This window comes from Protopterus annectens, chromosome 2.part0 (genome assembly GCF_019279795.1).
Source record: "Protopterus annectens isolate FY-2018-M chromosome 2.part0, PAN1.0, whole genome shotgun sequence".
Taxonomy (NCBI): domain Eukaryota; kingdom Metazoa; phylum Chordata; order Ceratodontiformes; family Protopteridae; genus Protopterus; species Protopterus annectens.
This window is the reverse complement of record NC_056728.1, coordinates 1,101,244,932-1,101,260,659: the sequence shown is the minus strand read 5'-3', so window position 1 is coordinate 1,101,260,659 and position 15,728 is coordinate 1,101,244,932. Positions and strand designations below refer to the sequence as shown.

Below are 15,728 nucleotides of genomic sequence, written 5' to 3'. Positions count from 1 at the left end.
TGCAACTGAAAACATGGAATCCACAGCCTCCAGTTTAGATTCAGGTTCCCCTGTAGTTTTGGAGGTAGTATTGGTTGCTGTGTTTATGTTGCTTCAAAAACTAAAGAAATGCCAAAGAAATAAGATGGTGGCACAGTAGAGCACAAAGTGACATTTACACAGCAAGAGCAATATTCAAAATTGTAAAATACAAAGACAAAATGGTCACACACACGACATTTTAAAAATACTAAGACAAATGTATCTCAGCAGTGGATTATTTACTCAGTCTTTCTGTTCACCTTTCCATATGCAGTCAGTAGATACCCCTTTAGAAAGCGTATAGCAGCTTAGAAGTACAGTAAGTCGGAAAAATATAGAGCAAGTCCTGCAGGTATTGTGTAGTGTCAAAAGAAATTAATTCTGAAATCATGTGTGTTTATTGGTTCAAGTGTATAAGTGGTTAGGAAGGTCAAATGCTGAGAGAGACACTGAGCTGCTTACATTTTAGAGGCTATATACGAAAGACTGGCATCCTCTCTGTCATATTGCATGATACTTTGACCCCTTATTAATCTCCCTTAAAGGAACACTGATCCTTTTTCACATATTACTGTATATGAAGCTGTTCACACAGACGATTCCTTCAATTCCCTGTGAGTGGGCACTACTTTTAGAACAAGGAATTGCTGCTTGTCTTTCCCTTGTACTCTTAAGCATTCAGCAAGGTGCTAGCCGTACTGGTTATAGTCCTTGCATGAAAAGCAACTTCATGTTCTCCCTACATAGATGACTGGCCATTTTGGTGTCTCTACTGAGTGACTCTATTTAGGCTTTTCTGGAGTAATTCCTCTCATGGTTGGAATCATAAATTGTGTGGAGTCGTGTATAATCCCATTTGGAAGATAGCCACACTGTAGAGTTAGTTGCTGTGCCTGAATAGAGGGTTCAAGGTGGCATGGCCTTGGTACTCTGGTTAAATGTACAGTACAAGGTAAAGGATTGGACTCTGCTGCTTCTTGAGAACCTTGAGGTTGTCATGCTGTTCAGTTCCCTTTTCCATTCTCGAAGACTGACATGCTGGAATGTACTATAATGTATCTGTTGCTGCAGAACTCTCATAAGGTTATGGCTTTTGTGCTGCTGGTAGATTCGTGTCAGAGTACCTTGGCATGGTAATCACCATATCTCTCCTTCCCACAGCCAAACTCATCATAGGTCCAGAAGAAAGATGTGTACCTGCAGGGATGGGGAGAATGTCAGCTGTTCCGTGGTTCAGTTTAAATTGACTTTTGGAGTGGAGGTTGCATGTTAGCCATTTGAAGCTACTTTTGCAAGTCATCTCTTTTTGAAGGTTCTGGTAGGTAAAAAGTTTCCTGGGCCATACCTGGGTTTGGGCCAGCAACAAATCTGTCATGTTAAAAGTAGTGGGCACAAGCTTACCCCCCGCCAAATTCACATCTTTGGTGAAGTGAGAATATTGACAGACTATTTTATCCCTTCCTTCACTTCTCTCCCGGCAGTATTCAAGAGCCATCTCTGGTTTTGATTTCTTCAGATGCTTCTGGTACAATCTGGTAATTGTACTCTGTGGCAGTCAGAAAACCACCTTCTGCTCTATTCAGAAAGGCCAGTGATTGATAGTGGTAGGCATGTTCTCAGATTCCATGGTAAGAGATTCTAATCTGTCTTCTCACCATTCCACTAGTGCATGTGCTTAATTGCATAAGTCAAAGATGCAAGACCAAAACTTTTTCATTGCTCTTTGGTGACTGAAAAGGATATTTCAGGTTCTCGGGTCCCTGTTGTGCAGGAAGTCCTCCTGATTCAAGGCATGCATGTCCTTCACAGTACATAATAGTCAGGTCATCCTCAGTACCTGTCTGTTGCTATAGATCTTCTCATCCTGTTAAATCTTCCATGTTGAATGTAAAAATTGATCATTTCAGTGAGAAATCTTCTGATCTGAAGTAGTTAACTTCATTTGATCATCAGCCTGTGGGTTCCGGATCAGATACGGATCCGAGCCGGCAGCTTATCACGCTAAAGATCCGAGCTCCAAGCTCCTCCCCCTTACCAGTACTGCACGGCAGCCTCCTTCCAATCCTCAGATCTCGTTTGCCGCGGCTTTGCCAAGATGGGATTCTTGAGCTCCAGGCAGGTAAAGTGGGTTTGTTAAACAAACCTTTGATCTGTGTGGTGTGTGTGTATAATTAGTTAATCTTTTTTCCCTCTTTAACCCCAGGTTTTCGTACAAAAAAAAAAAAAAAAAAGAATTAGAAAAGGAAAGTTTTAAAACTTTTCACCCAGTGTAGGCCTCCCCTTCTCGCCCTTGGCGTGTGTGTGTGTGTGTGTGTGTGTGTGTGTGTGTGTGTGTGTGTGTGTGTGTGTGTGTGGTTAGTTAGCCTCATTAATATAAGTATGTCGGAGTCACAAAAAATGATGTTCTCTAAGTGCACAGAGTGTGGCCATAAGCTGTCACTGGCTGATGGTCACACTCTGTGCATGGTTTGTTTAGGAGTTCCACATCTCACCTTGGGCTGCAAGATATGTGCAGCATTCAACCCCCAGGCCCTTTGGAATCGCAGGACCAAGCTGATTCTGGCTGGTCTTCTACCAGCAGAGTCCCTCTTCCGCTTCATCTTATTCAGCCACGGCTGTTGCTGTTCAGGCTTCCGGCCCTCCTCCCCTGTCCGGGACTCCCACTTCCAAACAGGGCGAGAGAGAGGCCAGGAAGGAGAAACACAAGGAAAAGGAGAGAGAAAGAGAGAGATACAGACCGGGAGAGGGGTCACAAGAGACAAGTGGACCCTGATCTGTCGCCCCCACCCCACTAAAGGTGATCTCTACTCCTGAGAAGGTTGCTAGGCCGTCTTCCCTTCTGCTTTGTTCTCCATGATTCTCCCCAGAGCCAGAGGAGGAGGCCCGTCCTGCTTCGAGTTCGTCCTCGCATCGGCCTTCCAGGCTGGTGTTGGTGGCATCCTCAAGATAGACAAGGAGCCTCTCTGAAGCTGACCTGGACCGGATGATGAGAAGGTTCCTGCAAACTCAATAGCAGATGGGAGTGTTGCTGCCCCCTCCAGCCAGAGCAGGGAGTTTGGCTCCGACATTTGCCCCAATAGCTCCTTCTCCAATGCACCCTCAGGTTTCGGAGTCCCTGGATCCGAGGAGCCCCGGAGTCAGGCAGTTGGCGCCGATGGTTCCTCCAATCTTGATGCTGGCCATGCCCTCGAGTCTGTCTGATCTCTTGTCGGATCAGAGTTCTCTGAGCCAAGATCTGGGCGTTGGATCCAAGGTGATGTGTGTCATTGGCCCTGTTGTGGTCGGGGCATACCATCTCTCTGGGTCCGACTGTTCCGACCTTGACTACGATCCCCTCGTCTGATGCGAGGGGCACAGCTACCCACCCTACTAGTTTCAGGGAAGCTGGCTCCCCTTCGGCCTTCGTTGTGGAGAGGGTACTCTCTGGAGGATCGAGACCCCTTACTCTTTCCTCGGAGTCAGCCCCTGCTTCCTCGCAGCTGAGTTTGTCTTCCATCATCTAGTCCTCCCAGGGACATCCTGTGTCCGGTACGTCCCAGACAGTTTCCCTTGAGGAATATGAGACTGTTTGTGAGACCTCCCTGGAGAACCCCCCCCCCTGAGGAGGCCCCTCGTAAATGCCAGTGCAAGAGGAGGTACATGGACTCCCCCGAGTCCCTCACTGAGGATACCGACTTGGAGGAAGGGGAAGGTTCCCACAGATCGCCCCCCAAAGACGTCTCCTTCAGAGATATAATGGAAATACTTTGCCGGGGGGAAGGGGCTGATCTTCCCAAAAGCCTTCCTCGGATGAGTCTGTATTTCTGGAGGCATTTGACACAGGACCATCTACCTCTTGGGTGCCCCCCCCCCCGGCTGACCCTCTGGTGGACCTCACTACCACCAGAGCTTGGAAGGAACCGGACACTGTAGAGCCAATACCCAAATGGCCAGATAAAGTATTGAGCCCTCCTGCTGACAAGCCCACTTGGAGTAAGGGTTCCCCAGTTAATGCCATGGTGGTGACGGAAGCCACCAAAAAGGAACTGGCCCAGGAAAATTCCTCTGTCCATCCTCCGGACAAGGAGTCTAGGGTGATGGATCGTCTTGGAAAGCAGATATTTGCTTCAGCTACCTTTGCTATAAGGGCGCTGAATTACATAACCTACGTAATTAGACTTCAGCGTGACCTTGTGAAAGAGTATGCAGAGTCTCCTCTGGAGTCCATTTCGGCCGAGGATAAATGGACATTCTCAGCTCATATGGCCACTCTCAAGTCTGTTTCAAATATGTCCATGCGTTTACTCTCTCATGCCACCGAGGGAGCCGCTAGGGCTGCCGGGTCCAGTATTGCCATGAGGTATCATGCCTGGCTCCGGCTTTGCGATTTTTCGGAACCTTTCAAGGCGTCCTTTGCGAATGCCCCTTTTGAAGGTTCGACCCTGTTCAGGAAGACCGTCCGAGATGCACTAGTCCAGAGCGAGAAGGATGGGAAAATGCTGTCGGCTATCAGGATCTGCTTCTCCAATCCTCAGAGGTACTTCTCCAGGAACCAGCGAGGGCAGAAGAAGCTGAGGTTCCGGAAGTCTCAGCAGTCACGAAAAGCTCTGGACTCCTCCTCCCTTAGAGGCAGAGGGGGACAAGGTGGATGCCGGCCCAAAGGCAGAGGGGGACCAAAGAACTTCTGGTCACTGGAACCTTTTTCTGACAGAACCGCGCAGCAGCCTTGAGGGGTTGCTCGGCTGCTCCTCTCTGGAGGCAGTCGGGGGCGTTTTTCGAGGCACCTGGCCCAGTGGGAGTCCATAACATCAGATCGCTGGGTGCTTTGAATAATATCCAGAGGCTATTCTATTCCCTTCATAAACAGTCCCCTATCCACAAGGCGCATCCCGGACGTCCCACCTGCTCAAAGGGAGTCAGCAACTTTGGAAATAGAAAAGCTGCTAGACAAAAGAGCAATCCAACAAGTGCCCCCAGACCAGTCCATATCGGGCATCTATTCCAGGTTCTTTTTGGTGCCATAAAAGACGGGGGACTTGAGGCCGATCCTCGACCTATCCACGATGAACCTGTCTGTTGCCAAGGAGAAGTTCCGGATGGTCACATTACAATCCATCCTGACGTTCTTGCAGGAGGAAGACTGGATGTGCTCAGTAGACCTCAAGGATGAGTACTACCATATCCTGATGGACAGGCGATCCAGGAGGTTCCTCCACTTTCAATTAGGAGACAGTCACTACCAGTTCAGGGTCCTACCCTTTGGTCTCACCACAGCCCCCAGGGTGTTTACCAAGGTCATGGCAGTTGTAGCAGCCCACCTGAGGCTTCAGGGCATTCAGGTCTTCCCGTACCTGGACAACTGGCTCCTCACCGCCCCCACCAAGCATCAATTTGGGCTAGCCAGAAACAACTTCTTCAGTTGTCGAATCGGCTGGGTATTACAATAAACCTCAAGAAGTCTTCTCTTCAACCTGTTCAGATTCTGGACTTCATAGAGGCAAGAATAGACTTTCTTTAGGCCAGGATATTTTTGACCCCAGACAGACTTCGGATCCTGGCCCTTCATGTCTCGGCACGTCTTCAGACTCCTGCACCCCCAACAGAGTTAGTCCCAAGAGCCCTAGGGTCCATGGCAGCAGCTATAAATCTGATTCCTTGTGCACTTCTTCATATGAGAGTGTTACAATGGACGTTACAAGCTCAGTGGTCTCTACTGCATCAGTCTCTAGACTTTCTGATCCCTCTAAACAAATTGTGCAAAGCTTCTCTCATGTGGTGGCTTCAATCCCAGGATCTACGAGAAGGACACCCCTTTGTTACGCCTCCACCCCAAGCCACAGTGACCATGGACGCCTCCTGCCTAGGGTGGGGCATTGCTTGGGCAGGACTGTCCAAGGCACGTGGACTCCAAGCGAGACCGTTATGCATATCAATGTTCTAGAGATGAGAGCAGTCCTTTTAATGTTGCAGGCCCTTCACACCTCTCTTCCTCTGGGAACTATTGCGATCCACTCAGACAATATGTCAGTGGTCTGGTACATCAACAAACAGGGGGGAACCAGCTCCTATCCACTTCATCGAGAGGCCATGAGAGTATGGGAATGGGCGATCTCCACCAACCGTTTTCTGATGGCAATGCACATCCCGGGTCAGTCCAACTTTTTGGCAGACAAATTGAGCAGGACTATCCTTTCCGTCTTACAAGTGGTCTCTGAACTCTTATGTAGCAGAACAGATCTTCCTCAAGTGGGGTCAGCCTTGCTGTGATCTCTTCCCATCGCCGTCCAACGTGAAGTGCAGCAAGTTTTTCGCTCAGATTCCCCCAACGGGGGATGTCCCCATAGACCCTCTTGTCCATGCTTGGCCACCTGGTCTTATTTATGCGTATCCCCCGCTTCCTCTCATGACAAAATTCTTACAGAAAGCTCGTCGGTTGGGGAGCAGGGTTATCCTCATAGCCCCATTCTGGCCTCGTCAAGTTTGGTTCCCTTGCCTACAGTCTCATCTTCTAGCTCCGCCCTGGATATTGGATCCCATTCCGGATCTCATTCGTCATCCTTCGGGAATTCCTCCTCCGAATCTGGACAGCCTCAAGCTCACAGCTTGGTTGCTCCAGTTCCATTAGTTGCCAGGACTCCCGGTATCTCTTCTCCAGTTAAGTCCATTCTGGTAGCGGCCCACAGATCCTCTACCAGGAAAGTGTACAGTAGTAAATGGAAATGTTTTTCCATTTGGGCTTCTCAGAGAAATTTGGATCCTTTTATCTCTCCACTTCCAGCGGTGTTAGACTTTTTGTTTCGTATATTCCACCAAGGAGCCAGCTCTTCCACAGTGAAAGTCCAGCTGGCGGCTATATCCCATTTTCATGTAGGAGAGAATTCAGGTTCTCTAGCTGCTGCCAGAATTTGCAAGACCTTTATCAAAGGTACATTTCTACTGAGACCTCCTATTAAACACCCTTCTCCTCCATGGGATTTGACCTTGGTTCTTCAGGCCTTAGTTGCGCCTCCTTTCGAACCCACAGCATCAGTTGACTTGAAATACTTGTCGTGGAAGACAACCTTCCTGGTAGCTATCACTTCAGCCAGAAGAGTGCCAGAGCTTCAAGCCTTATGTATGAAACCCCCATACCTAGTTTTTCATAAGGATAGGGTGTCTCTCAGGACTAACCTGTCTTTTCTTCCTAAAGTTACTTCAGAGTCAAACATTAATCAGTGTATTAATCTGCCTGCATTTTTCCCTAATTTTCAAAATAAAGGGAAATACAAACTTCATTTGCTGGATGCTCACAGGCAGTTACTTTTTACTTGCATAGGTCCAAACCTTTCCGTAAATCTGATCAGCTTTTTGTTTCCTTTGCTAAACCCTTTTTAGGGAAACCGTTTTCGAAGGTGACTCTCGCTAAATGGATTTCGCTTTGTATTTTACAAGCATATAAAGAACTTGGATTACAAGAACCAGAAGGGGTTCATGCTCATTCTACCTTTTCTATGGCTACTTCTGCTGCATTCTGGTGTAGAGTTTCCCTGGATGACATTTGTTCAGCAGCTACCTGGGCTTCCTCTCGCACTTTTATTACTCATTATAAGCTGGATATGGTGTCTAGAGGAAGGGCTTCTTTTGGCACTGCAGTGCTCTGGAATATCCTTCCTTAAGGGCCTCCCAGGATTACGGGTAGCTGGGGACTCTGTTCCACAGGTTGATGATCAAATGAAGTTAACTACTTCAGATAAAGAAGTTATGTACTCACCATAACGTTCCATTTGAGTAGTTAGACTTCATTTGTCAGCAACCTTCCCTCCCTCCTTCCTCCTGACCTTGGTGGTTTATTTCTGCTTTTGGGCTCGATGTCCTGAGTCTGATGAGCCTGGTTTGTGTGTTCTGGTCAGGTTTTTGGTATCTTAGGGGGAGGAGCTTGGAGCTCGGATCTTTAGCTTGGTAAGCTGCCGGCTCGGATCTGGAACCCACAGGTTGCTGACAAATGAAGTCTAACTACTCAGATGGAACGTTATGGTGAGTACATAACTTCTTTTTCAACAAAAGATGGGCTACACCGAGTGAAGAGCTCTATTGTGCTTCCCCATTCAGTCATTATGCTGCTTTTTTTTTTTTTTAAGATGTGTGGATTCCTTGTGTTGTTCCTTAGTCAAGGTCCGTATTTCAGATATTTCTGCACATTATAACCATGTAAATCGCAGGACTGTGGCTTGGCATCCAGCTGGTCAGGCAGTCCCTTTAGGGGGGGGGGGGGTTCAGTATCGCTTCCTACATTTGGACCTAAACTTCATGATAGGCAGGTTTGTCAATCTGTTGATTTGAATCCAGTGGTTCAGCAGCTTTGAAAATTCTCTTGGAAAACTATTTTACCTGATCTTGTGTGGTCAGGCTCTCATCTCTGGGGAGCAGAATCTGGACTTTCAGGAATCCAACCTTTATGAAAGTCCATAAAGGTTGGATTCCTCTTAGGACCTTCCTACATTTTTGCAGAAATTAATGTCACAGTTGTACTTAAGTTAATCTTCCTTCTTTGTGGGATACAAAAAAAACAAGGAAATCTATTTACCTACTTTTTTTTGGTGTGGGATGGGCAACAAACAAGGGACAAAAGCTTCATATCTTGGATGTGCACCAACAGTTCTACTTCTATGTGAAGTTAGTGCATGAGGTTGGGAAAACAGCAGATTGCTGTTCTTTTGTTTTGTTTTGTTTTTCTTGATGGAGGGAAGGGCTGGCAGTTGCAAAGAAAGACCTTTCCAAGGGCATTAAAGACTTCCTTATCTTTTGAAATAAGGTGGTAAACTGCTTCTTAGAAAATATTTCGGGCATAGGCAAATCAACCGGTTGTATGGTAGCTTTCATTTCAGAAGTATGTCCATAGCAGAGATTGGTACTCTAGTTTCTTTTCTTTTTCTCCCCCTCCCCAAAGCTGATCATCAGCTGCCACCAGGTACTTTTGCCTTGTTCACTGGCTATACTGGCCCCTCCTTAGCCTCCTCCAGGCTTTGTGAGGTGATCAAGGATGCTGGCATAGCATCACGTTTACTGACATTGAGTGTCTAAATCCCTCCCCACATTAACCTTGTGAACACCACTTGGCACTATATTGGTAGACCTCCAACCTAACGGTACACCTACTTTTGCCTCACAATGTTCTCTAGGTTTGTAATGATGCTATATTTTAGTGAGCCTTAGCTGCCTCCTTTCCCCCAGGATGGGCATGCCAACATTTCTGCTCAGTCCCCCACCCCATGCTACCATTTTAACACCTGTTTGGTAACCAAACATGGATTTTCTGGGTCACTGTTAGGGCTTTATCCCTCTGTGCCACAAGGCTGCCTGCATCCTAGTTTGGTGGTCACTGGATTTGATAAGAAGTGGTCTATCTGGTAAACTGCAGGAGTTGTTTTGTAAGCATTAGGACCTCTTATGAGGTATAACTTCTCCAGGCTACGAGCACCTCCTCATCCTCCTGTCTTCCATGATGGACATGTAGTCCAACTCTTTCCAGATCTTTCATGCTACATAAAAGAAATTTACCCAAGCCACATGAGCGAGCTTTTCTCAGAATTATTCTGTTTTAGTGTTTAATAAGTATTTTATCTTGTTTCACCTCCGCCATTACATAAGTGTGTTTTTTTCCCCTTTTTTTGCTTTGCTTCATGGGGAATTTTCTTCCCCATGCTTTCAGTCTGGGTATAGTATAGGCCTACCATTCGTGTCTCTTGCTAGTACATTGTTTAGGACCAGAGCACAGTACTTGTACTTGTTGCAGTGTCTGTGTGTGGCTTTGAGCAAGCGTTATAGAAAAAGTACTTGAGGTATTCCTTCTCAAACAAAAAACCTCCCTTAAGGGAAAATATAGGCAGTCCCCTTTGAAACAGCACTGCAAGTCTGAAAAAGCATCATTTAGTGTTTTTTAACACTTTGGTTTAGACAAGTGAGCATTCATTTTTCATGTGCACTCACCAGCTGTGGGTATCCTAGTGTATGTATCGTGTTAGTTATCTTCATTAGGAAGCAGACCTGTGGTAGCTATAACATGCTTCCTCTATGCCCATGAGAGAAGAGTTGCTGTCAGCTGTTTTGGCCTCCACTTTGGGTGACCCTCTTGGCATTTGGAAGTATTATTTGAATCTCTCCTCAAACAAAGTTGTGTACACTTATTCTTCTGTAGACTGACTTCATGCTGATTATGATAGCGTGACTGATTACTTTTATCGATAGTGAGAGTCAATAATATAAAATGAGTTATTGTTTATTGTGAATTTAACTGGGGTAGAGTACTGATCCCATTTGACCTATCCCAGTCTGTCCATGACTGTATTATTTTACTACTTATCTTCAGTGAAAGCCAACTGTCTGTGGTGTATGGCTGCTTCTATAGATTAAGGGTGACATAGTCATGGATATTTTATGAAGCTGCCAGGCAGCCTGTTCTACACCAAGGTATTGATCATTACCTTCTGCATTTTTGCCCCTGGAAACATTCTCTCTCTCCTTTAAATAATTATATTTAATTTTCTTAGTCCGACAGATTCCTGTTCCATCAACCTCTTCAGACGAGCAGAGTGATCATGTGACTGCTGCACCCAAGCCTGAAAAGCATGAGGTACCTGTAGTGCCTGTATCGGTTTCCAAAACAAGTGCTCCAGCAGGAGAACAGGTAGAGGAGAAGAAGAAGGAGAAGAAAAAGGAAAAACCTGATAAAAAAGGTAAGGGCTCAGACTCCTGTCCTGCAGTAATACAGCTTGTGAGATGTGCTGATACTTAACCAGCTTGGAGGCTAGTCTCACACACAACATACGTCTGTAAGCTCCTTACCACCACTTCACAACCACCTACCACTAGACCTACTTATGCTGAGTTTGTAAAAAAAAAAAAATCACTGCTTAAACCTCCTGGACACTGCTTTGGCAAATCTTATCCACACTGTACCATACCTACAATTATACCCTCAACAGCACCTTCACCCAAGTCTAGGAAGGTGCTATGGCTCCTGACTCGCACCTGTAAGGTCTCTGTGTCAATATGAGCAAAGATGAAGTCCTAGTAACCACCTGTCTGGCACCTGGATTTATGACATGACCAGTACCCTTAGGGTCTTCCACTCCAAATAGGAGTATATTCTCCTAGTTACTCAAATCAGGTGAACAACCTTACCCAATGGAACATGGGGAATATTATGTCTGAGTGCTTCATGCATGTCTGTGGGGCAGGAAACACAAATGTCTTGAGCAGTACATCTCCAAGAATGATGACACAATTTCTAAACAAAATCATTTTATTCTGTGGAGGTGATGATTGACAGTCCTGCCTGTTGTACCATGCTGATCCTGCATCTCTTTCTTGCCTCCCTTCCTTCTGTGGGTATCCACATATAGACCAAGAGTTTTTCTGCCACACAGTGCTTTTTTTAAGCAAGTACCATCTAGTGGATATTCCAAATTGCAGTGTCCCTTACGTTAGGGTTGCACTGCTGAACATTAGTAATTTGAATCTAAAATTGTCTAGTCTCACAGAAAATGTTAGGGTTAGACCTAGAGTACATATTTCTGTCCTTAAATGTTTCTTTGACTTGGTCTTCAAATTAGGAGACTCTGGATATTTTTGGAGTACTTAGCTGACACCTGCTACAGCCACGGGCTGATTGTATACCTGTTGATACTTACTTTTTTGCCCCTATCAGAAAGGACCTAGGATGGCACAGAGTGCTCTTCCTTTTTACTTGGTATCAGTCTGACGTCTCCAGCATGGGAAAGGATACCATTCCGCACTAGAGGTCTGGAAGTTAGGTCAGCTGAGCAGAAGGCAGGCTGCATCTAGATTCCAGCTCACAGTGAAATCTGTTGCAGTGATCACGTTATTGCAACACGCATTGCTATAATAGGTTACTCAAGAGGCGCACTGTTTATCAGCTCTGTGTTGGCCATTGTTAGTTCTTTCCTTTTAGGAAGACTTTCTCTTTTCAGCAGAGGAAAATAATTCAACATCTTTCACTGCATACCCTGCTGTTTTGGTCATGGCTGCTGACATTTTAATTCCTGAAGAGTTCTGTTGTCTTGGCATTTGGTCTGGAACTGGACTTCTTTGGAAGCCTTATTTGTCTTAATGGAAGGTTTTTCACATTATGTGCCAGAAGGAGAATAAATCTGCCTACAGTATTGAAATGCTTGTCATCTTTAGGGAATCTTGTATTTTTATTTATTTATTTTTTTAATTATTTTCTTTTCTTAAAGTCTGCTGCTCATCCTGGTTTGCATGTCTTCCTTGGCAGTTTCTTTGACTTCATTTTATAGTATGAAATTTTTTTTTTTTTGTAAACGGTTTTTATTTGAAGTTGACAAGGAGGTTGCATCGCCGTTCCTGAAATTTGAACTTTATGTTGTAAACTGCAAAGACAGATTTATTTTGCATCAGCCTTTATGCACCTTTAAATGATTTTTTTATGAAAATGGTATTTCTCTTGGAAGTTTTCTCGGTAGATTTCTTAGGGTTGTGACTGATGCCTGCAGCCATAGCTTTACAAGTTTACCTATATGTTATAAAGTACTTAATAGAAATAGTGATTATCAATGTGTTCTGAATTCCCTGATAAAAAGACCTAAGAAATATAATACAGTCGTGTGGGAACACTCACTGTAGCAGTAGAAACTTTGATTCCATTTCTCACTCTCTAGGGAATGGAGTTCTTTCTTTGGGATTGCATTGTTGTCTCCCTGTCTCTCTCTGTGGATTTTTTGTTTAATTTGACGCTCCTTATGTGCTGCTGTTGAGTGGTAGTTGTGTTGTGTGTATGTTGTGTTGATCAATCAGGTCCTGCATTTATATTGATTTGAAAATGGAACTGTCTGTGGCAGCCGGTCCTTTTTAATCTAATATAGTTTTCTCAGTGCTGCAGCATGTCAGAGCCTGGAACGGTGAAATATGGATGCCAAGACATTATTTTGAGAGAAACATTTAATGCTCATTAGATCACTATTATAGCAGACTAATTGGGAAACCCAGACCCAGATGCAGTACCTAACTTCTGATTAAAAGTGTTAACCTCTTTACATGAAGATTTAGACATGAGTAAGATCCGTTTATATGCACACCCTGAACAAACACCAGCCTGGCTAAAAGGAAAAACAATACTTCTTTTTAAGAGCAAACCTGCAAGCTATCCTAAAAATGATATGCCAGTAACTTGCCTTCTGACTATGTATAAACTATACACTGGAATTGATGCTGATAGAGTTTATTAGTCATTTAGAAGAAAACTCAATCATGGCAATAGAACAAAAGGGTAATAAAAGAAAGTCATGTGGAACAAAGGATCATTTGATGTTAAATAGTCATAATAGAGAACTGTAAAAAGGGGAAGAATCTAGGTGTGACATAAAATAGACTTATAAAAAAGCATCTGACAGTATTCCACATTCATGGAGAAAAGAGTGCTTAAAAATGTATAAGGCGTATATCCTACACTGATCGATTACATTACAGCGACCATGAAACATTGATAAACCACTGTGCAGTTAAGCCACGATAAAGGACACATTATTATTCCAGGGATAAAAATTCAAAGGAGGATATTCCAGGGTGACTTTGTTTCACCGCTGTTCTTTTGTCTTGCTCTTAACCCATTAAGTTGTCTATTTAACAGATTAGGTCATGGCTATAATTTGGCTCACAGAAAACATTTGAAGACTTGTCTTTTTTTTGTAGATGATTTAAAACTGTATAGTTCATCAGATGAGGAACTGAAAGCACAACTGCAAGTGCTCAAAACTTGCACAAAACTTTATATTAATATCCCACCAACAGGTCAGACCGACTCCTTTGCCAATACAATAAAGCTAATAAACTTTCCTGTATCACCATGTGACCTTACCTCCTCCAAACCTTTTTCCTACTTGTATAGGAAGCTAACAAACAAAAGTAACCCTCACTATTCCCAAAAGCAAATCAAAGTAATATACTAACTAAACTCTATCTATACCTTCTCCAAAAACTCACTTGCTGTGGAGACATACACCCTAATCCAGGACCCAATGCATCAACCAACTCAAACTTAAATCAACCAAATCCTGCATACTTAAGGCCTACCTCATCTCATCTCCTGTTAAACTTGAACGCAAGAAGTATACATAACAAAACTCAGGACCTTTGTGCCCTGTTAGCAGTACACAAATCTGAAATTGCTATGTTAACTGAAACCTACCTTAAACCAGAACACCACAATAATGAGATCACTGCCCCTGGTTACAATATTATATGTAGAGTCAGGTTAGGAAAAGCGTGGTGAAGTAGCAATATTATTCCAAAATCATCTCACTGTAGAACAAATTGATTGTAATTCACAGGAAATCAAAGGTGTAGAGCTAATTATTGCCAAATTAAAACTAAACACCAACAAACACATTATTATTGCAGGTGGCTATATTCTTCCAGGCAATAATATTGCTATAATGGAAAACCTGCTAAACTGGATAACAACCTCTATTCCACAAGAGACCATACTACTAGGTGACTTTAATATTGACTGGTGTGACTGTACCAGCCACAAGTCCCTCTTCCTACATTAACCTTCATGGATTCACCCAAATTATATCTACCCCCCACTAGAATTGACAAAGCAACCAAACGCTAGTCCATCCTAGACTGGATTCTGCTATCTGACCCCACTCTCATACATCAGTCAGGCTGTTTTCCAGACAGTCTGAGTGACCATCAAGCAACCTATTTAATTAGGAACAGATCCCACCACATTAACCAACCCATCCTCAGAGTAGTATGCTACAAAAAGTCCCTCTAAGCCAACAATCTAATAAATGCACTAAAATGCTGCAACTGGACCCCCCCTAAAACAGCTACCCCTAGATGAAGCCTTGCAATACTTCAACTCAACCTTCCTAAACATCTTAAACCATCATGCACCCTCCCAAATCATCAGAGTCAGAGCTTAACTATGCCCCATGGCTATGTAAAGATACAAAGATTATAATAAAAGAAAGGGACAAAACCTGGCTACAATACCATAAATACAAAACCACTACGTTGAGACAAAACTATCTGGAACTTCGCAACAAAGCCAAAAGGCAAATTAAACTTGACAAAACCAATTACTACATATCCACACAGGAAAAATATGCTCACCACCCCCAAAAATGCATGGCCACATTAAAGAGTTTACTGCACCCAGGGAAACCCACTTACCCCTACCTCTGTATTACCAAACAACCTGAAGGACACCCCCACTCAGTTTAACAACTACTTTACTAATACAGTCCAAGCCCTTGCCAAACACCCAAAAGTGTGCCAGTGGCCCCATTCCAACAACTACCCCTACCCACCCTAGTTCTCTAAACATGCCCCCCAGCTTTTGTCTACATCCAGTTCCCATTAAGTTAATAGCCAATTCCTCAAAAAACTTAAAACAACCAAACCAGCCTCTGACAATCTTCCAGCAGACTTCCTTCAGTTAACTGCAGAGGCTATAGCCTAAACCGTATCTATACTCATAAATAGGTCTATATCAGAATGTAAAGTTCCTGACGCATGGAAAATATCACATATTATTTCACTCCACAATGGAGGTACCTCTCTTGAATTCAGAAACTATTGCCCAATCGCAATTCTATCTCCACTGTCAAAAATATTAGAGAGAGAGTAGTTCATTCTCAACTAATGAATCACCTCCTAAATAACCATCTACTATCCAAATCTCAGCATGGCTGTAGACCTTC

At 44.1% G+C, this 15,728-nt stretch overlaps 1 protein-coding gene across 1 annotated transcript in view; it reads left to right on the top strand.

Moving 5' to 3' along the window:
• AIMP1 (aminoacyl tRNA synthetase complex interacting multifunctional protein 1) overlaps positions 1-15,728 on the top strand; it is a 561,139-nt gene that overhangs the window by 44,228 nt on the left and 501,183 nt on the right. Inside the window, exon 3 of the mRNA XM_044060376.1 lies at positions 10,527-10,712. Coding sequence (XP_043916311.1) covers positions 10,527-10,712 — 186 coding nt within the window. The remainder of the gene's footprint in view (positions 1-10,526; positions 10,713-15,728) is intronic.